Source organism: Hylobates moloch, unplaced genomic scaffold (genome assembly GCF_009828535.3).
Source record: "Hylobates moloch isolate HMO894 unplaced genomic scaffold, HMol_V3 SCAFFOLD_1, whole genome shotgun sequence".
In the NCBI taxonomy this organism is placed as follows: Eukaryota; Metazoa; Chordata; class Mammalia; order Primates; family Hylobatidae; genus Hylobates; species Hylobates moloch.
In genome coordinates this window covers 52758434-52780782 of record NW_026652276.1, presented here as the reverse complement: position 1 = coordinate 52780782, position 22349 = coordinate 52758434, and the positions used below count along the sequence as shown (strand labels likewise).

The following is a 22349-nucleotide window of genomic DNA, read 5'->3' as shown; positions in this document are numbered from 1 at the left end:
GCTCATAGCAACGTACTGCAGTCTCCATGAAAGTGCATATAAACGGTTAAGGCAAAGTACCATCTTGGTACAGACATGTTGCAAACTGACTTTTAAAACAATTTTTTAAAATATATACAAACTTTTTTTTCTTCTATTCTTCTCAAAGGCATTTGAAAGGGATACTTTCATGAATATTCTTGCTGTAGAACAATGTAGAAATAACTTCTGGGTATAAAACAGTAAAAATAAAAATATTCTACCCGAGTGTGTTAAAAGTAAATCAAGTGATTTGTAAAACAAAACCTTTACAAGTGTGGGCTTTCTACATGTAACTTGCCAGGCTGAAGGCTTACACCCTCATGTTCTACAACACAGATCACTAATGATGATAACATGAGTTAAATTGGGATTCTTGCCCTTCTGTGTGGCTTTTGGCTTCTAGGTTCCATGACCAAACTATTGACATATTTGAAGTCTGTATGCAGTCATTGTGTGATAAATCTACTTTACAGCTTTGCTTCTACCTGCAGCTTACATGATAACCATGCTGTGAAGTGCTACATATGCTTAATACAATATGTTGCCCCATCTGATAATAAAAATACAAAGGTGCTCTTTAAGCTAAACCATAAACCTTATTAGAGAATTCTAGTTAAGTGTTTTGCTTTTCCACATACATGTAAATACCTTAAGATCAATAGGATCAATAAGGATAATATTAGTTATCAAAATTTAGTCTTCATACTTGAAATAACTAAAGACGCAAAAAAATAAATTAGCTAGTCTTGAACAAGAGTGAGTTTTGCAGAAAACTGACATATCTGAATTCTAGTACAGATAAGAATCTGCCAAAGGATAACTGAATTCACGTGACTAACCACTCTTTTATGTAAGATTGTATCTACTCATGAGAAATAGGGGAATTCAATGTTATCATTACAGTCTCCATATTTAAACTGAGTTTTTCTTTTCCAATTTTTTTCCATGCCTCAACATAAGGGAAATTAACCAGTTAATTTCTGCTGACTTAGGTTTCCTAAATAGCTTTTAGTCCTCAAGGCACATCTGTGGTAAAAACAGAGAGAAACACCCAGCCATTTATTGGAATTCTGCAGTACAAAATAAGCACATGTGCTCTATATAATCTAGTAACAGGATAGCAACAGTTAAACTGTCTCAAACAACAGATGTATTTGCTTGATTTTCCTTCCTAACTTCTTTTGCATCAGGACCACAAGCAAAGAGCTTGTTTCCCAGAGTATTTTGGGCAAATCGGAAATACATAATGTGGCCCATTGCCACAAAGGAGACTGAAATCAATACGAGCAAGCCAAAAGCTTCAGGATTTGGAGCCAGGATGACCATGATGAAATGCAGAAGATCAAGAAGATAGTTCATGGAGTTCTGTACACCATTTATAATGCCTCTTTCAGATTCAATTACATTTTCTTGCAGCAACTGTGTCACAGTTAAATCAAAGGACCAAAGACCTATAATAAAATATTTTTTTAAAGATTAGATTTTAGTTTACAGGCACACATTTCAAATTACAGATAAAAATCTGTAGATATATGCAAAATATACATTTTAGCCTGACTGTCTTTAAGTCACCTTCAATATACCACAGCCTTGCCTTAAGAATTATTTTTCATAAATAAACATTGGGTTATTAGTGGCCTCAATAAATGATTTTTACAGTCATCAGACAAAAAGAAGTCTAATCTACAAACTTCTTAGTTCTGTTTTTCTGTGATTATTCATACTACAAAAACAAAACTTTGAAATCGGAGACATAATAAATCCTATTATAGTATAAGTACTAGTATTTTTTAAGTTTCAAATGACCTAATAAATGGTTATGGTTAAAGTGTAAGGAAACTTTAAACCATTGTTATATTACTGCTAGAGTTCTAAAGCCCAAACAATAAAGCTGTCTTGCCTGGAAATTAATATCTTCAATAAACTAATGAACTGTTTTGTATCACGAGATAAAAACAGTTTCATTTCAAGAGTGAATTGAGAGATAATTCATCAGTACTCTATTAATGATTACTTAAATTTTGCTTTGTATGAAGTCTTTATGTTTCCTTTCAGGGCTATAAAATCCATTTGTGTGGCAAACTATATAATAAATACATATTGGCTAGAGAAGACCTTTGAAGGATTTTTTTTATTACTTTCACATCTTCTTTTAAAGCCAAAAACATTACCTTTTTAGTGTTGTCCTATGGGAATATTTTCTAAACTACTGTTTTTTTGTTAGGGTTATCACCGTATCAAGACTCTACTAGATGGCAGTATAATTAATATAGCTAATATCTTTTAAAAATTCAATTACATTTAAAAAGTAATCACTTGAGCTCAGTAATTCAAGACCACCTTCGGTAACATGGCAAAACCCCATCTCTACAAAACATACAAAAATTAGCCGGGTATGGTGGCACATGGCTGTAGTCCCAGCTACTTGAGGGACTGAGGCAAGAGGATTGCTTGATCCCAGGAGGTCGAGGCTGCAGTGAGCTGTGACTGCACCACTGCACTCCAGCCTGGGTAACAGAGCAAGACCCTGTCTCAAAAAAAAAAAAACAAAAAACAAGTAATATTTAAGATATTCATTTAGAAAAAATTTTCAAGACTGAACCATGTTTTAAGTATATGTATATAATAAAGTAAACAAATACAGGTTTTCAAACTATAAAATAAAATATAAAACAAAATAAATATAAAATATACATATGCAAAATAAAAATTTCATAATAGTGGATTTTGCTTAAATTAACATTTAGGGAACATTTCAGATCATTTATTAATGGATTCTCTGAACCTACATTACAAAAAGACACTTTAGTTCATTAATATACAAAGAGATTTCTTACCGATTCTAGCAGCAATGACGCCTGCAAACAGCAGACTGACGGAGATTATGGGCACAGATTCAGGACTTGTCTCCGGGACAATATTAGCAGAATTAGACCCATTAGACATGTATATTTCAGTTGTAATAATGGTTTCAGGTATCTTGGTAGGTGTAATTGACTCTCCTTGAATGAACCTTGATCGGATATCTTCAAAAGGAGAAACGGACAAGTCCAGGGGGCTTCCAGGCATGAATACAGAGATCACACACAAGATCAAACAGGAAAGCTGTGCCAATCCTGAGATCAGACCTGTCCGAACCAAACCACATTTTCGACGTAGCCAAGTAAAAGCTACAGTTCCCATTATTCCAGTTATAGCTGATGCTCCCATCAAAATACTAAGGATGGAACCACTCAGTCCCTGAGTGTAGGCGTACCCTGTGGTGATGCAGTCAAAGCCCAGGACAGTCATATAAAGGAAAGCAAGGCCCATGCCAGCCAGAAACACAGGCTGGTTGTAATAGGAGACCCATCCATCTCGGAAGGTACGGAAGGGCTCAGCCATCTGGGAGGCACAAGTAGGCTCTTGCTCATGTTCAAGCTCATGGATGTTAGAGTCTTTCACACCCATTAGATGAGTTCCCTCCAGGGGTTTTGGCTCAGTATCTGTTAAGAAAAGGTACCATTATTTTGTTGGGGAGGACATGTAGAAATAAAAGCCAATTATTAATAGTATTTTTTTCCTTCTATTCCCCTTCCCAATGAGTACCCTTGGTTATACATTATAATATGTATTTTCTTTTACTAATAATCTAAGAATTTCAGCCAAGGAATAATCATCAAGTGTCATTTTTATTAAATAAACAAAATACTATTGATCTATCCCTCTCTTTTTTTCTCTCTCTCTCTCTCTTGCTCTTAGAAATTATACTCCCACCAAAGTAAACAGCAGGAAAACTCACCAGATAAAATATAAAAATTGTCTAAGAAAACACAGCGTATTGGCTGGGCGCGGTGGCTCACACCTGTAATCCCAGCACTGTGGGAGGCCGAGGCGGGCAGATCACGAGGTCAGGAGATCGAGACCATCCTGGCTAACATGGTGAAACCCCATCTCTATTAAAAATACAAAAAATTAGCCGGGTGTGGTGGTGGGTGCCTGTAATCCCAGCTACTTGGGAGGCTGAGGCAGGAGAACGGCGTGAACCCAGGAGGCAGAGCTTGCAGTGAGCCAAGATCACGCCACCGCACTCCAGCCTGGGCGACAGAGCAAGACTCTGTCTCAAAAAACCAAAAAACAAAAACAACAACAAAAAAAACCAGCATATTATTTTCTGGGTCCCTGCAGAGCTGGGTAAAAGATTCCATTTACCCAGAAGCCCAGCATCCTCTTCTCCAGTGAAATACCCATCTTTGTGTCCTCACTCCCTTCCACTGTCCTACAAATGACCACATAACTCCCTCCTCACAGAGTCCAAGGGATTCCCTCATTCTCTTTTTTTCCCCACTTTTTTTCCCAGTCTTATGACTTAGCTTTGCCCAGCTATCTCTCAAGTAATTGAACCTCTATAACTACTGTTCACATCAAGGAACAGGGCTAGGGGACCCATTCCAACCCCACCAGATTCAACCCAGAGTTTTTCTCTAGATCCTCAAAAGCCTGCTCTTGCCTCATCTACCAAAGTGATATATTTAACCTCATCTGGCCCCCACTGGTAATAAAACCTGATACAAATTCAAAATAGCTTTGATCTTCACCAACATTTAAGGTCTGAACATGAGAACAAAAGGAGTGATCATTGTGTCCAGTTTACCTTTGTGTAAATTCAGCTGTTTCAATTCAGTTTCCTCTTCTTTAAGAGCAGCTTTCACAGCTAGAGCTGGGGTTTTCTGGTAAACCTTCCAGAGCAGAAAGTACTCCACGCACATGGATACCAAGTTCCATCCCGAAATAAAGCCACAGCCGATGACTGGGGAGCCAAACGTCATAATCTGGCCAACAGCCATGGGGGCTAAGATGTTGGTTAACTGGTCAATCCTTCGTATTGTGGCATTCATATCTAGAGAGGCAGGTGAAAGAGGCAGGTAAGTGTGCAAACCCATCAAAGAGAGACTGCCCATTTACATAATACAAAGCTGTAAACCAGGAGTACAAATTCCTAAAATGTGGTTTTCTAAAAGTACATTTGTAAGAAAGACATTTTGTTGGAAAAATATTTGTTGTTTGGGTCAAGTTCCACTAAATTTGCCTCAAAAATGATAATCCCCTTGGAATTACATAAATCAGTCTAATAGCTTTTTAAAATGAATACAGCAGTGACTCTACATTCATTTTTTTCAACAAATATATCTTAAATGCCTATTATAAGCTAAGCATTATTCTCAACAATTCTTAACACTATAAAGAAGACAAGTAACATCCTTCCCTGTCTTCACAGAGTTTATATTCTCACAGGAAAGAAAAGACAATAAATCAACAAGCGTATGTGTGTGTGTGTGTGTGTATACACACACATAAACACTGCATATGTCAGATGTTTATTAAATACTGTGGTGAAAAATAATGCAGCAAAAGGGCAGAGAGTGCTCAGGGGAATGTTCTAAATAAGGCGAGGTCAGAGGACTTACTGAAAAAAAGAGCATCACAGCAACGAGAAGCAGTGAGAAGAAACACTAGCTTGGTCACAAGAGAGATTCTGGAGACCTCAAAAAAAGGAGAACAATAAGGGCAATGCCTGAATAAAGCTGATTTAAGAGACTGGTGCCAACCCCAGGGGACACCATTTGTATTTTCAGTGAGTCATACCCTGGAGCACAATGTGAATGCTTCCCATGGCCTTACGGAAAGCAAAATACTGCCCAAAAAATGGAATTGGAAATAGACAAGTCTTTTGGATGTGTTTTGACAAAAAGAAGAACAAAGAAATAGAGTAGCAGAGAAGGAAGTGTGCTAAAGATAGGGATTTCTAAGAGGAGCAAAATTAGAGCAGGATTATAGGATTATCTACTGTATGGAATGATACAGTAGATAAGGGATATAATCTGAATCTACCACATAACTGAAGGAGTTGTTCTTAGACAGGAACACAATTCATCAATAGTAACAAGAGTAGAGGCCACATATATGGCTTCAGGTAGAGGTAGGAAGAGAGACGTGATGGTGGAATCACATGGAAGCTCTCTTCTCATTTCTTCCATTTTCTCAGCAAAATACAAAGCCAGGTCATTGACGAAAGTGAGGATGGGGGAGGAGGACTTGAACATGTGATGAGAGAGGAGAAACAACTGTGAATGGTCCTCTAGGAAAGTGGAGAAGGAAAGAATCAGAGAAAAAAGTGTGATTATCTGGAAGCATGAAAGGACCAACTCTGTGGCCCTGAACCTCAAGTGAGAATGCTGACCAAGTTCGTGCATTTTTTTCCAGCCATGCTCTACTGTGGAGAGTTGGATTTAACCACAGTCTTACCAAACAAAAGTGACAAAATGAGAGGGGGTCAACTGAGCTGAGGGTATATGCCAAGAGATTATCATATAATCATGACTGGCCTTGAAATTTAAGCTGGGTAAGAAAGAGACAAGAGAGAGGTCATGGACAGTGAAAAGGCAGTGGAATGAAGGGTTTGTAGGTGCCAACCACATGGATTGTTGAGGCTGTGGTAGTGAAGAAGTTGCTGCAAAGATAGAAGGTGATTTCTCAAGATACGGATGCCTAAGACTGAGATTATGGGAGGAGAGAATTTAGTGGTGATAACAAAGTCTAGAGTTTGACTATGGGAATGTATTCCTGAGTCAGAGTGGAGGACAAAATAAATAAAGAAGAAGTTAAAAAAATGTCCAACACAAAGAAATGATACATGTTTGAGATGATGGAGATGTATCTCCACCTCATCTCATCACAACATCACCATGTACTCCATAATAAGCACAATTATGTGTCAGTATAAAAAAAATTAATTAAAATAAAATAAAACCAAACGTTTTAGAACAAAAAGAAAGTGATCTACTTTTTCATTCCCTGTCTCACAGAACAGAGTGAAAATTAGTGAGACAAGTCTTAAGCAATCATTTGGGTCACCTTAACGGAAAAGCAATATGTGACGAAGAAGTACATTAACAGAAGATTGTCTTTATTCCTTCTGTAATTCTTCCTGATCCTCAATTGCTTTCCAATTAGCCCTATGAGTATATATTGCATATATGATAACAGGAGAACTTTGACATATTTCACCTTTCACTTGAGAGGCAAAGGCAGCCTTCACTGATCTTACACTTGACTGCCATCGTAGAGGTTTCACTACCATCTGCCTCCCACTAACTAATAAGTTTCCAACTCATATGGCAACAGACAAGTGTGGAATTTATCCAAATAACTCAATAATTGGAATCCAAAAAGCAAGTAACTAAGAAAACATATATTTGAATCTTAAAGTCCCAGAATGACAACAACAAATTATTTTAGTTAAAATTATTTCTTACTCTTTCACTACTTCAGTTTTTAAAAGCTCACGGAGCTTCCCAATGTCACCAATTTTCATCTTTTATATTATACTTAGGAATTTAATAATATGTAGGTGTCAGTAGAAATGTTGTATTAGAAAACAGCTTTTATTTTTCTGATGCAGAATGGATAAAATAATTAAAAAAAAAAAAAAAGACTTAGGCCGGGTGCGGTGGCTCACGCCTGTAATCCCAGCACTTTGGGAGGCCGAGGCGGGTGGATCACGAGGTCAGGAGATCAAGACCATCCTGGTTAACACAGTGAAACCCTGTCTGTACTAAAAATACAAAAAAAATTAGCCGGGCATGGTGGCAGGCACCTGTAGTCACAGCTACTCAGGAGGCTGAGGCAGGAGAATGACACGAACCCAGGAAGCAGAGCTTGCAGTGAGCTGAGATTGTGCCACTGCACTCCAGCCTGGTTGACAGAGTGAGACTCCGTCTCAAAAAAAAAAAAAGAAAAAAAGACTTAATCACTGGTAGCAGGCTAGAAAAGAATCAGTCTTATGAATATGCAAATATACGCTCTTTACCAATTTATATTTAGTCTTACATAAGCACACAAATATGTGTTCACTTGATTCCAATTTAACTGTTAGCTACAGCTGTGGTGCAGAACATGACATTAAATAACTATGTCTATTATAATGGGTATAGTACATCTCATAGAAGAAAAATTGTTTTTTAATTTCCTAGCAGGTTTGTCTACTTCATATATGAAATCAATTTTTAATCAATACCACACAAACACAAAATTTATCTGCCATACTTGATCAAGCTAACTGGCAGATTATTTTTTAGAATGATGGGCAAGAAAAATCTCAGAAGATACTAATAAAGAGTGATCCTCAAAAGAAATGGAGGAGGAAAAAAGCAATAGATGGAGTTAAAAAGCCTGGGAAAAGGAAGATTCAAACGTAGCACAAGAGAATGTTATCGTAAAATATTGTACTAAATCACGCACCTAGAAAGTACCTAAATTAGTTAACAGGTTAGCAGTATTTATAAGAAAAATAACACCTTTTCTAGAACTTTCTAAATTGGATAATGACTGCTGTATTTTGGCCTGATGCCACTGAAATTCTAAAACTTTTTAACACTGGCAGGGAAAATTCCTCCTTTTCTTTTACCCTCAGTGATACAGCTTCTAGTTTTAAAACAATCTCTAAAATTAAGAAACACTGTGATGAGGAAATGGGAGCAATCAGCATCCAGCTCACAACTTTTACTTTTCACAGGCGTACCCCTCCCCTTTCACCCTCTAAACATAAAACAAACAGGTGAAGCCTTCCTGGCCTAGGCCCCTACCTGGGTTTCTTTGCCACAACCTCAAAAATCAGCCTGTATAAACACAAATCATTCCTGCCTGGAGTAGGTGGGTCTGTGTACAAGAGACACAACCTCATAGGAACCCAAGGCAGCAGGTGGAGTCCCTTCTAGATGTACTTTCCCCCTTCTTTGTCCCATTCTTCCTTTATCCTCCTCCTTTTTCTCTGTTCTCCTTTAACTCTGCAATAGCAGAAATGGCACAAAAAATCCACAATTAGATACTTTCTGACCTTCAGAACTAAAGAAGTTTCTGTTTCCTGTTTTGAAACATGCAGAAAATTTTCCTTCACTAGTCCACCAGCCCACACTGCTGGCTGGATGTGAAAGAGCACCACTTACTAAAAGCTAATGTAGAGTGGACAAGAGTTCAACAAACATCTCACTTCCTTTCCTAAACTTGAAAAACATCAGAAAGTTAGAAAAAGACTGAATAGCCTAGATTCTTCCACTCTGCAATAATTCATAATATAAAGACAGCTGAGAAACGACCAATCATATTTTTGTTGTTATTCTTGGACATCACTTCATAGAAAAATCCCACAGAGTTATGTGGCACGTTTGTAGTTATATTTATATGTGCGTATATATACATACACACACATATATATATATATATATATATATCAGGACAAGTTAAAGATTCTGATTAACTTTCTTTTTCATATTTCAGACTTTGCAGAGTCAAATGAGTTAGTTAAAATCAGTTAAGCGAAAGAAAATAATTGTATTTTATTTTCATTTTATCTATAGCTGCTGCACAAATTACAGAATAATCATTGTAAAAGTCAACTTCCTTCTCTAAGTATATTCCAACAAATATATATGTGATCTATTGTCAAAATATATCCTTTTGTACCCTTTGAATTTTAAAACATGGATATATTTTACATGCTTTAAATAGTGTGCTAAAAAGAGAGAGTAAACAAAAAAAGACAAAGCCTTATCATCTAGTTCAATGTGACAAAAAAGACATGAAATTATTCCTCATTATAAATGATCACAGGAAGAAAAGTAAATGAGAATCATGATTTTAGCTCCAGAGAGAACTTCCTGTGATACAGATTCACACATGCTAAATTCATCTTACATACACACCATCCTTTAAATCAATCACTGTGGAATTTCTAACTCAGTAATAATACTGCAACCACAAAGTGATGATTCAGGCAAATTCTTCTTCTTCTAGACCTTCCACAGACTTTGTTCTCCTTCACTCACCCCTCCTTTCTAACTTTTTTTTTAACCAAATGGTCCAAACAAAGCTGCTTGCTAACCCCAGCACATAATCTTGCCTTCTGTATCCTGGGATATGCCATTTAAGTCATCAAGAATGGTTTACTTGTCTGTCAGGATAGTTGGGCAACGTGTTTGCTATACCCATTATCTCAGTGATCAGCAGAGTTGACTCAGCTGATCTGACAGGTAGGGAGGTGTACCCTTCCTCCTTTCCCCTGTGTAATTATCAATGCAAATTGTGTCTGTGTGTCATATGAGGGGACGGCAAGCAATAATGAGTGAGGGAGGTTATTCTGAGCCTAAGTAATATTGACAGAATAGGACAGGTTGCTTTGTAAGCATTGTTCAGATATTCTTTGACCACTTGTTTATATTCCCAATGAATAACTAAGATGGTAAGCTTCTTAAAAACTATATTCTGTCCTCTATTTCTTTGGTATTTGTAACAGCAATTATATTACATTGTACATAATGTAATAAAATTATAGATTATAACTTTATGATGGAAGAAATTAACTTCTAGAGTCTCTCCTACAATTAAGTTGTTTCCATTTGATTTAGAGAAAAATAACATCCATATGATTGATAAGCACCAGTAATAACATTCATAGGTATGACCAGTAAAATCTCATGTCAGATTTGCACTGTTCTAAGTATTAACATTTAGAAAGTTGATCGAAATTTTTTTTTAAAAAAAAGGAAAGAAAAATTTATTCCATTTGCCAAGTTTGTGTAGGATAAAAGAGAAGTTAGCTATCCTATAAGTTAACTTCAAAACAGTGAGATAAATCAGCACTAAAACTGACAATAAGGTAAGAAAAAAAGTATGCTTTCATTTCATCATTCTTAAAAAAAAAAACCCACAACAAAAATAAAAGGCTTACAGCCTCATTTATCACCACCGATTTAAAGTGAATCCTAACATGCCCATTTCATTGAAACAGAAAACCAAATTACTTGCTAGTTTGCTTCTGTCTTCTCCTGCAACAACAACAATCCAATCCCTTTGGATTGTGATTGCAGTAGCAGTACTGGCCAAATTTGCAATATTGGCAATAGTGATGATCAGGATATAGCAGGAAGTCTAAAGAATGACAAGAAAAAATGAGTTATAATGTCACTTTACCACACTGTACATATGTCACTAAACAAGGCAGTTTAAAATAGTCTTTGGTGGAATGATAAAAAAAAAGTATTTTAATTTCATTTATAAGAAATCATTTTACATTATATATATGAAACTGAATGAATACCAGTAGTCAAGGGGCATAATGTCCTAATCTGTACCATCTAGATCATCTGTAGTGCATATAATACAAAAATTATAATAGTCAGGTGAATACAGTTATAAAATGTTAACACAGTGGTGGTTTTGAACATTTCTCCCACAAATATTGCCTTTGAAAAGACTGTTGAAGGGGAATTGAAAACACCTGTATTTAAGTCAGAGTTCTGACACCTTCTAGTTGCATGACAATGGGCAATCAACTAACGTCACTTTGTCTTAATTTTTTCAATAAAATGAAGGGAATAGGCTCAAAGATTTCTAAAGTCCTACCTGGCTTTGCAACTCTATAATATCAATCCACATATACACAAGAAGATTCAATATGACACCAAATGCATAGTTTATACCACACCCCATCCCTCTCCTCTTTTCCATCAAGCTCTTATGAAATCACAACATGAAAAGTATCTGGTTGACATTCCCAAACAGAAGTAACAATTATTATTGGAGGAACGCAATTATGACTGACTAATACACATATGGATAACATTTATTAAATAGCACAAACAAAGTATAGGTCACTAAAAAGCTGAAAACAAACAACTGAATTCTATAGTAAACTCTTAGAAATGCCATTAAAAACCAATAGGATAAAATTTAAATTCAAACAATACTTAATGAGTGCCTGTTGTGGGCAAAACAACAACAAAACAAACTATAGGGGATATTACAGTAGACACAGAAATCAATATTAAAAGGTCACGTTGGCAAAAAAAAAAAAATAGCTTCAAAGCATTTTCATCCTTTACCACTACCAGATATTCAATTTTCTGCCATCAAGAGTCTCATTGAGAACTTACGAGAACCCATCCATGGTACATGGTCAGAAGCTCATGTTTATGTAAGAAAACCATCATCAGGATGATTCCACACAGGATGACTGAAACATTCTGTACCACCAGCGAGGTCTGGGCCACTGTGCAGAGGAAGACACAAAGTGTATATTACATTAAAATGTCTCAGTGAGACTGTTCTTATCCACACATAATTGTTCTGCTATAATACATTAATACACAGACATAATTATTGCCAGATAAAAAGAAAACCTTTCTGAAGTCAGTCCTGCCTCAACTACTCCCAATACGACCCAGAGGATCATACCAGACCAGTAAACATGCAATCAAAACGATGAAGTACCACAAGTTTCTCTGTGCATTGAAGTCCATCATAATGACTACATTTTCATTTAGTTTATCTTCTTGAAAGTTTAACATAAACAGAGCTGTAGTATGATATAGATATGATCCACATTTCAGCTCTTTGTTGCTTAAGGTAAAAATAACATGTACGAGGTTAAAGAGGAAGTTATGAAATCTACAACCTCCTACATGGCAGGCTGAATCTGATAATATGGTATACCTAAATAGAAAAGACACACAAAAATTTGCCAAGAATAAAGCAGCAGTGGATTTCTTTGCATACTAATGCTATTTGCCATTGCTACGAAATTCTAAGCTACCCCTTCCATCACAGATGGCAATTCTCTTAACATGAGGCGCCCATATAAATGAAGCACTGGAGTAAGGACAGATAAAGACACCTGGTAGCCTTTTCTCTGCCACTCAGTAGGTAGATGATCTAGGGCAGGATACCTAACATCTCTTATGCCTGCGTCTAGAAGGTGAGAATGGTAATACCTGTCTTCCTTACTTTATAGGGTCATAATGATGCTCAAATAAAACACTGATGAAAGCAGTTTGGAAAACATGAAGTTCTATATGTAAGGGATAATTACAGCTCTTGTCTTCAAGGATAATGTAGTTCATCCTTGCTTGGAAGGTCATATCAAAGACCCAAGAAAAAATAAACTGCTTTCTGAAAGCAGTCTGATATAAAATCTCAACATATAACTCATTCATTCACTCATAAATTCATTCACTGGATAAGGATCAGATGTCAACTAAATAAGGTTCTTAGCTTTTGGGACCCTACAGAAGAAGAAAAGATATGTGAACAGATCATTATATCTGTGTAAGAGCAGAGGTGGTAACAAAGCCTCATGGAAACACAGAGGAAGAAACGGTAAACTCAGCCCAGAGGTATCAGGAAACATTTTTCATAAAGAGTAATGTATGAGTTGATTATATAGGATAAGTGGGAAATTGTTATCCTACCACACTTTTCTTCATCCAATTCAATATTCTTTCCTAATCTATGATTGCAGTGCTCAACAATCATTAGATTAAAAGTTTCTATGTATAATATTCCTGTGTTTCTATGTATAATGATGCAAAGAAGTAAATTTTTTTCTAGATTACAGAACTTTTTTCTATATGTCTTCTGGTCTACTCATTCTAAAAACAGAAATATGTTCACCTTGACCATTTTCCTAGTAGCATCAAGTCCTAGAATTTGATAAGCCTGTTGCTCTGTGTCCAGAAGCAGTCATCTTGCACTGAAAGAATGAAATCTCAGTCTTTTGCCAACATCTAAGTCAGGCATGGTCAGGTCTTGGCATTATCAACTGAGCAATTCAAGAAAATTTACCCTGAATGATTATCCATATTTCCCTTATATACTAGAAAATTTAATTGCTCAATTACTTTCTTTCCTGTATAAAATAACATTATTTCAGTATTAATGCTTAGAATAAATATCAATATATTATTATTTCTTCTTTTTCCCTACAAAATTTATAATTCAGCTCTTTGTGATCCAGGCTCAACTATTCTGCCTTGAAGCTATTCTTAGTTTTCAATTCCCTTATATACACTCTTACATGAGACATAGTAACCAAAGAACAGATGTTAAAGCTGTCTTAGGAACATCACACTAAAGGGACTCCAGTACAAGTTATCGTTAGGAAGCCTGAGTTAAGCAAACTTTTAATGTTTAACATGGTTCTCAGAGAAGTGCTACAAGGTTAATCATTAACATATGAAATTTATGAACAGCCAAAGATACAAAAAAAATCTATTAGGTCAATGTCCAGGCATCCCAACTTTGTGTGGGAACCATGGGACCCTCCATCCAGAGGTGGTGCCATCTAAGCCCTCCTCCCTCAAGTGTGGTGTGCAGACATTTCCCTGGTTGTTTTCTCCTAGTTGGTTGTTTCCTTTGCTACAGAGGTAGCGCAGGCATTGGTCCCATGAATATAAGGCCTTAATTATATAACAACACTCACCTTTAAGTCTAGCATTTTTGTCCACCCAGTCACCAATGATGGCTCCCAGGACCAGAACAGACCCTGCCACCACCAGCCCGTAGACTGCTGTCAAAAGGAGGCTGTTTCCATAGAGCTCTACCAGAAACACAGACACCGCAAAGTGCCACATCCGATCTCCCTTAAATGAAAAGAGAAAATGTTTTGATGGAATATTTTTCGTTTCTAGTCTATTGTACTCAGGAAGTTGCTTCCTTATCAAAAGGGCACTTCCTGGCTACATTATGAGACTTTCAAAGTCAGTAATTACTCTTAGATTGAATACCGATCAGATGTTAAAATGTTCATCCCAGCAAAATGGAAAATATTCTTGCCCAATTACTAAGTAAACTTGAAAAGACATGATATTAATGAACCGCACATTCTCTTTGTCATTCTAGAAACAAAATGCAGTTTCCAGACCCAAGATGGCTTTTTGAGACAAAATCGTGTTCTCCTGTGTGTCAGGTTTCTCCTGGGGCCTGGAATTTGCCTATCTTGATTGCAGAGGCATAAAGTAGTTTGCTATTGAACCAGAAATCAATTACAGTACCGTTCACAAATATTAGTATACCTTGAGCATAAAGAAAAAGCCAGTTTTCCAATTTGTAAAATGATAGGAATGGACTATATGATCTCCAAGGTTTCTTTCATGTGTAATATCCTAAAACCTATGAGATTTCATAAAGTCATAATTCGAAAGTCATAAAACAGCAGAGCAATCGGAAAGAAGAGAGTAGTAACAGCAAATTCTGGCACTGTATAAACAGTGATGTCAGAAATAAACCTAAATGCCTAAGTAAGTAGTTACACTAACATTTTAATACAGATGAGTTTTGAAAGGGGGAAAAAGCTACTTATTTTCTTCACATAAACTCCGGAGAATATAGGGAATTTTGGAGTTCATTACCATAAAATGTGATTTAACAGAAAGTTTTAAGTGAATTAGGCAAATTAATGTCTTAAAAAATCTACAGTGGACCTTATTATGAGATTTTAGGCTCCATCCCTGACTTCTGAAATTAACATTAAGGAGGACAACCATGTTCCACCATAACTTATCTCTGGGAATCCCTATAGGAAACCAAATTCCAGGCCTCACAGATTTGACCCTACGGAAATACTTTTACTCCTAGTCCTTCCCAAAGTCTGTTAACATCTTCATGAAAAAATCCATGTATTAGAAGCAAATACTATCCTGGTATGTCAAATGATTTTAAAAATTTAACGAAGCCAAGATAATAATTTTATACATTCGAAACTTAAATTGATGCATGTTAGCAATCATTTACAAAAAACTTTGTGTAGACCAGTAGTTCTCAACTAGAGATGACTTTGCTTCTCCTAGCCCCACCCCACCTCCCCGGGGATCATTTGGCAATGTCTGGAGTAATTTTGAGTTGTCACAACAGCAGGGGGGTGGAGCTGTTACTTAATCTTTAACCTGAAAGCAAATTTAGATTTGATTAGAATAAAATGGGATGGGGAGAGGGGAGATACTGTATTCTAATCTCCATTCCTCTGAATAGGTCCCAAGGAAAAGACAAAAACACACACATGTCCCAAATGATAGGTTGCCTCTGTCAGTGAATTTTCTCTTTCTTAACATACAGGTTAAGAAACACTTTTCTAATACTGTTGTTTCTTTTTTTTCTTACTCTTATTGTATTTTTTAATTGTCTTAGAGTCCTCTAAAGCAAGCCATCAAGACAAATGCTATTAAAGTTTTGAATCTTGCTTATTCTTGTATGCCATACCACCTCTTTGATAGAAAGAAAGAAATTGCTCACATCACCCCAATTTCCAACGGGTTTAGGGTTTAAGAAGCAACAGATTCTATGTTCCCCAAACCCCAATATTGGGGTAAAGTCTATGTAAATATTGACCAAGTGCCCATCCGTCCTTATTTCCATTTCTTGCCTTCCCACCAATTCTCACTAAACTTGGATGACTTATTTATGTGTCCATGTACCCCCACTGGACTGAGAGCTGAAGGCAAACCTAATAAATGTCAATGAATGATCATGGTCCTCAATCCACTTAATAAATACTAAGTGGCTACTATGTACCTGACATTTGCAGGCACTAGAGCTTCAGCAGCACACAAAAATCACAGTCCATGTTTTCATGCAGCTCACATTCCAGTGAGCACAGACCAAAAGCAAATCTAGCACAGGGCACGTGCTGCTATGAGGAAATATAGAGTAGGATGGGGCTGGTGGCGACAAAGGCCTCCATGAGCAAAGAAGTGAGGCCTCTTGGAAACGAGGGCTGGAGAGATGCAGACATATTGGGGTTTAAATAGAGAGAGTTTGTAAGATCATGTTATCAGATATAAGCAACTGGCCCCTCTTTTTCACTGTCTTACACTGTCATCTTTTTGTTATTGGATATCTTTTTTAAAGCCCACACTAAATTGTATTATAAGCTCCTTGACAATAGTATCCACTTTTTTTGTTTTTTGAGACAGGGTCTTATTCTGTTGTCCAGGCTAGAGTGTAGTGATGTGATCACAGCTCACTGCAGCTTCAAACTCCTGGGTTCAAGCAATTCTTCCACCTTAGCCTCTCAGTAGCTGGGATTACAGGTGTGCCTCATGACACCTGGCTAATTTTTAAATTTTTTTTTGCAGAGACAGAGTCTCCCTATGTTGCCCAGGCTGGTCTCAGACTCCTGGGCTCAAATAATCCTCCTGCCTCAGCCTCTCAAGTGCTGGGATTACAGGCATGAGCCACTGCACCTAGCCAGGATCCACTTCTTACACTACCTTGTATTTTGATAATATAGAGTAAAACGCATTGATCCATTGGCAGATAGAAATGAAGTCAGAAATAAAAGGCATTCAACCCCACACAAAACTAACCTGAGGCAACCTTCTACTCTAATGCCCCTATGTTGAGTGCATAAGAAATCATGATTTGGCAGGGTGGGACGGGAAATGCATATATATATATATATATATAATATATATACACACACACATAATACAGAAACATAAATGTTTTGTTGTAATAAAATCAGGCAGAGTGCCACACAAAGAAAAAACATAAAAAGTATAATTACCTAGTATTAGAGACATTCCTCTTTTGCACTCCTTTGCAGTGGAAAGGAGTAAAAATCCACTAAACCTTACATGATTGTAGTTGCTGCTGTCTGTTTAATCCAACTTTCTCATGAGAACTTCCTTTGCTTGACTTACTGTAAAGTTGGGATAAGCATGTGTCACCTTTCTTGTGGGACTTTTAATGAACATGACAAAATATCCTCCTGGAACAACCACGGTGCCACTGGTTTTCTGGCAAATCTGACCTCCTAACCTATTAACCAAAGGTCACATAAACGATAATCAGAATTTGGAAGACAGGTATCTTCTTCCTCTAAGAGCAAGGCCAGACCACAGGCTGAGAATTTCAGATACTATTTCCATCACCTGTTATTAATACTTAATATTTACTGAACTGGGGGAACAAACTATTGCTTTTGATTTATTAAGGGTTGTTTCACTAGGTTTCTACTTAGCATCATCAGCTGTTGGAATTAAAACAAACTCACGCCAATTCCACTTTGTTTACATGTATTTGCAGAGTCATCCCTGTGTAAGCCTCTGGTAAGATAGGAGCTTGCTTTTCTAAAGTGTCATCTATAAACTGCTATTTCTTGGAGAGCCAATAATGTAGCTTAACAATTTCTCAAAGGCATTGGGTATAGATTTCCTCTTCCGATGGTTTCCATCCATGTCTTAAGGATGATCCAATGAAAGTTTCCAATTTAAAAGGAAAATAACATTCAACAAATTTACTCTCAAAATTATTTCCATTCTTTTTAAATACATATGAGCCATGGATAGAATATAGCCAGATTTATTGCTTTTAAACAATAATTGTTTAATGTTAAAGATTCTAATCAGCATTAAACATATATCTAGCACCCTTCTAGTTTATTATTTTTGGGAGAGAGTTTTAGGAGCCCAGATCTACAGAAACGCTAGGTCTTTTCCAAGACAATCTAGAAAGTCAGAAGGAAAACTGTAAATCCATTGCTGATATTCATTGGATGATTAATTTTAAGATAGCTTCCATTGCCCTAAACTTTATCTAACTATAGACAACATTTTTAAAGACCAGAATTTTTGTCCCTCAGATATTTGTTCTGGGGGTCATTTATGTTTCAATTAATCTTAGAATGTTATTATTAGCCTAAGTCAGTCACTCTACCATTCTATTGTGTTCTCATGGTGCTGCACGCTGGAAGTAAATTTTAATTAAAAAAAAAAAACAAAATATTTTAAAATGTGAAGAAGAGAAGGTATATGAGACATCCATCCATCTTTTGTAGCAGATATGTCTATTTACTAAAGCTACTAATGCAACATACAATTTAAAAACAAGGCAAATATTCCTTTCCTTGTTAATCTTGTCTGGATAGTTGTCTATCTACATAAACTATGATGATCTGATAATTAAGTTGCATTAACTAACACTCATGGGGAAAGATCTTCGATGTAAATAACGTTTTCATTAAAGCATGTGTACTTGGATGATTTATTTCTTTAACTGCTTGACAAAACTGGAAGTTGGCTTAATACAACTGGCTGGAACGAAAGGAAATTAAAAATTGCGCAACTATGTTGTAAGACTATGCGTTCTCACTTACCCAAGTAGAGAGAGAATGACCAAGGTAGAGAAGGAATTTTGCAGAGGTCAGGTAGTCGGCCAAGGATCCTGCAAAGACACAGGCGGGGAGAGAAAAACGGATCGTAGTCACTTAATGAGCTGAGGGCAGAATGCTTATCCATTTGATCTTATTAGAATATGATTATTAAAAACTACTTTGCAGGACAAACCACGTACATTTTATCAAGTTACCTATGAACCGATGTATTTCGTTCACTTAATACCATTCGCTAAATTCAGTTATTGACCTAGTCAATAACTGCCCAACTTCACATTTCACATACAGTGAAGAAACTCGTTTCAACATTCTTTTTTGGGTTTTTTTGTTTGTTTGTTTTGTTTTGTTTTTTACACAAGGCAATCCAAACTGCCCAGTCTACTCCATCCGTGCCTGTGTGCAAACCCCTTTTCCCACACCCTGAATTTCCTTTCTTCCTTAACGTCCACCAAATACGAGTCAAAGGATCTTTTTACAAAGCTATGGTTCACAGCAGAGCCACGTTCCTCCAGAACCCGTGTAGAGTTGCTTGTCTCCAAAGCCCCACCTGGGTTTCCACCATATGCATTCGGTCAACGCCACTCACCACAGCATCCTCTCTGGCGGTTGTGATCTCCCGCCCTGGTCATGACACTAGGCGACCCCGCTGGCTCTTCTGCGGCTGCTATCGCTGCTGCTGCTCTCGCTGAGGTGCTTGTTAACAGGAGTGCAAGGAACTGGAGATAGCACCTCTAAAAACACAACAGCCTTGGGCAAAAAGACTACAATGACGACTTTGGCAAAGAACAAAAGAAAAGGGGCCCGGGGGTTTTCTTTTTTCCTTCTTTCCAAACTTAGCTAACACTGTAGCTGAAGTTGGAAAGGCAAAGCCTTATGGAAGCGGGTTGGGAGGCTCAGCAGGTCGTCCGAGCCTAGCGGACGCCCCGAGCCAGCTCTCTCCGCCGCCGCCGCCGCCGCCGCCGTGGGCCGGGCCCAGCTCTTATACCGAGTCGGGGGCGGAGCTCCCTGCGACCGCCGACTGGGGCCGCCCCGTCCCCTTCAGGGCCGCCCGGGCGTCCCCGCGGCGCGAGGCGAGCTCCCGTCAACCCTGCGCGCCGGGCCGTCCCCACGCCCTTGCCCGGAGGAGTCGCCCGCCCCGGGCGCAAGCGCCCAACCGGCCGCAGACACCCTGCGCGGCTTGCGGGGACCTTCGCCTCGACCCGTACCACTCCCCGGGTTTTCCTGCCCTCCGGGAAGCCGCGAGGGCAACCTCGGGGGGCGGCCGTGGGGCTGGGAAAAGGAGGAAGGCGCGTGGAGCCTGCGGGGCGGCGTAGGGAGATTCTGCGCGAAACCAAGCGTCAGGTGCTGGAAGAAAGCGCTGCGCACCGGCTACCCCGCCGTTCAGGGAAAGGACGGCCGCCGGACGGTCGCAGTGCAAAGCTCCAGCCCGAGCTTGGTGGGTGGGGATTCCTTTTTTAATGAAAATAATTTTTAATACAGGTATCTAAATAAATATAATTCATGCCACAGAGGCCGCTTTCCTGGCCTTCCCATTCCGGCCCGCCTGCGGCAGAGAATGCCTTTCCTTCCCCGGACTGCATAGCAGGGCTTCCCTCAAAGAACCAGAATCAAAGGGCAGGAAGGGGGGTGCGCAAAGATCAGAGTCCATCCCTCTCGAGAGGAGCAAACGGAGGCTTGCAAAGGTGAAGTCCCGCAGCGAGTTACAGACCTACCCGTATCCCCAAACTGGGGCTTCCAAATCCGTCCTGGAGACAGAATGAGGATGCTGCAGCCCCAGCAAGCCCTTCACCATCATTCCTTCTCCCTCTGTACCCTCTCACCCCGCCCCCACGCGCGCGTCCCTTCCCCACCTAACCTCCAAATGCCCCAGTGACAGGCTTACCAGGAATACCGGTTATCCCAGTTGTGTCCCTGGATCTGTCCCTGTCCAGATAAAGCCATTCGGTGGCCTCCTGGAGAGTGAGGTGAATGACTAAAGAACACCAGACTCTAGCCTTGGTTGACTTCGTTTTAATCCTGCTGTGCCAAACCAACCCCTCGGGCATACCAGCCCCTTTTGCCAGTAGGTTACCTTACCCTTCTCAATCTCACCAAAACCCTGGGAGTGGATCCTACATATTGAAACTCCAACCAGATGCCACACCTTGAGCACAGGCCAGACCGACACCCAGTAGTGAAGGGAGCCACGCATGAGTATGTGCCCTGTATCTGCACTCTCTAATCAGGAGCCCCAAAGGTCTACGGGTGGGTGCAGCTGGATTCGGTTGGGATGTGGTCTGGTGAGTAGAGATAGGGGTTACAGTTTAACTACTGCTTTTCACTGCTTTTTTCCCTTTCAAGCCCTCTTTTTGCCTTTCTTTCACACGACATTCAAGTTCTTTCTCCCAATTTAGAGAGGTTTTGGTTTGCTGACCGTGGAGAATAGGGTCATTTATACATGCATCCTTGAGAATAAGCCAAAGTATACTCAGATGAGTGACCTAAAGTGAAGGAGTGAACTGGTGAATAAACCCATCCACTTTATGGCGGTCCCTTATTAGAGATGAATTTTTTGGCAGGTCCTCAAGCAAGGCACAAAGGATAATGATAGTTTGCACATTTGTCAGAGTGTGTCTCAGCAACAAGGACCTCCAAGTGCTTTACATTAATTATTACATATTATAAGAAGGCGTGTCATGCTGTCCCCAACCTCCAGGTGGCTTTTTAAAAGTTCGGTTGGTTAAAAAAAAATTGCTTTCCGTAGACACTGTTTGAGAAGTATTTGTGGAAAGAGTGGCTAAGTCAGCATATACCTCAAAATGTCATATGGAGTCTCTGTTCTCCATTGTCACCAAGGAGTCCCCAGAAGCCAAAACTGAGAGAATGTTATAAAGAACAAATGGGATACTGCAGTGAAGCAAGTAGGAAGGATACTTTGGAAAGAAAACAAGCAAGGTTCGTGACATTAAAACCAGTGAGTGAGCTGTGGAAGGGGAATCTTAAATCCTAATTAATGAGAATAGTTGAGATATGTTAGTTGGGGCTTATGAAATGGAAAGAAATTGAAAATGAAAATAGAATAAAAATCCTCAAACTATTCAGAAAGTGCAAAATGACCTCTTTTGGCTTTGACATGCTAGGTTACAAAGCACCGCTTTAATCACAAGACCCTTCGGGCTCTTCCTCCTTCTGAGAAAACATTTGGCCAGTTGAAAATTAAGATTTCTTCCAAAAGTCATATATATGTTTTTGAGAACACAGAATATACAACATTCCCATCAATTTAATCTAACTAAGTCATGCAAGTTTTAAGTCAGTTTACAAAAAATAGTAGATACCCTAAAGACCATTTGCCAATTCATTTTCA

The 22349-nt window shown here is 38.5% G+C and overlaps 1 protein-coding gene across 1 annotated transcript; it reads right to left on the bottom strand.

Moving 5' to 3' along the window:
- Positions 1 to 1048: 1048 nt before the first annotated feature.
- Positions 1049 to 20089, bottom strand: SLC40A1 (solute carrier family 40 member 1). The gene is made up of 8 exons (XM_032755181.2): positions 19590 to 20089; positions 18986 to 19053; positions 14315 to 14474; positions 11991 to 12106; positions 10860 to 10986; positions 4655 to 4900; positions 2859 to 3506; positions 1049 to 1472 (listed from the first exon to the last, which is right to left on the bottom strand). The coding sequence occupies exons 1-8, from the start codon at positions 19630 to 19632 to the stop codon at positions 1159 to 1161; spliced, it is 1722 nt and encodes a 573-aa protein (XP_032611072.1). The 5' UTR covers positions 19633 to 20089; the 3' UTR covers positions 1049 to 1158.
- Positions 20090 to 22349: the final 2260 nt, after the last annotated feature.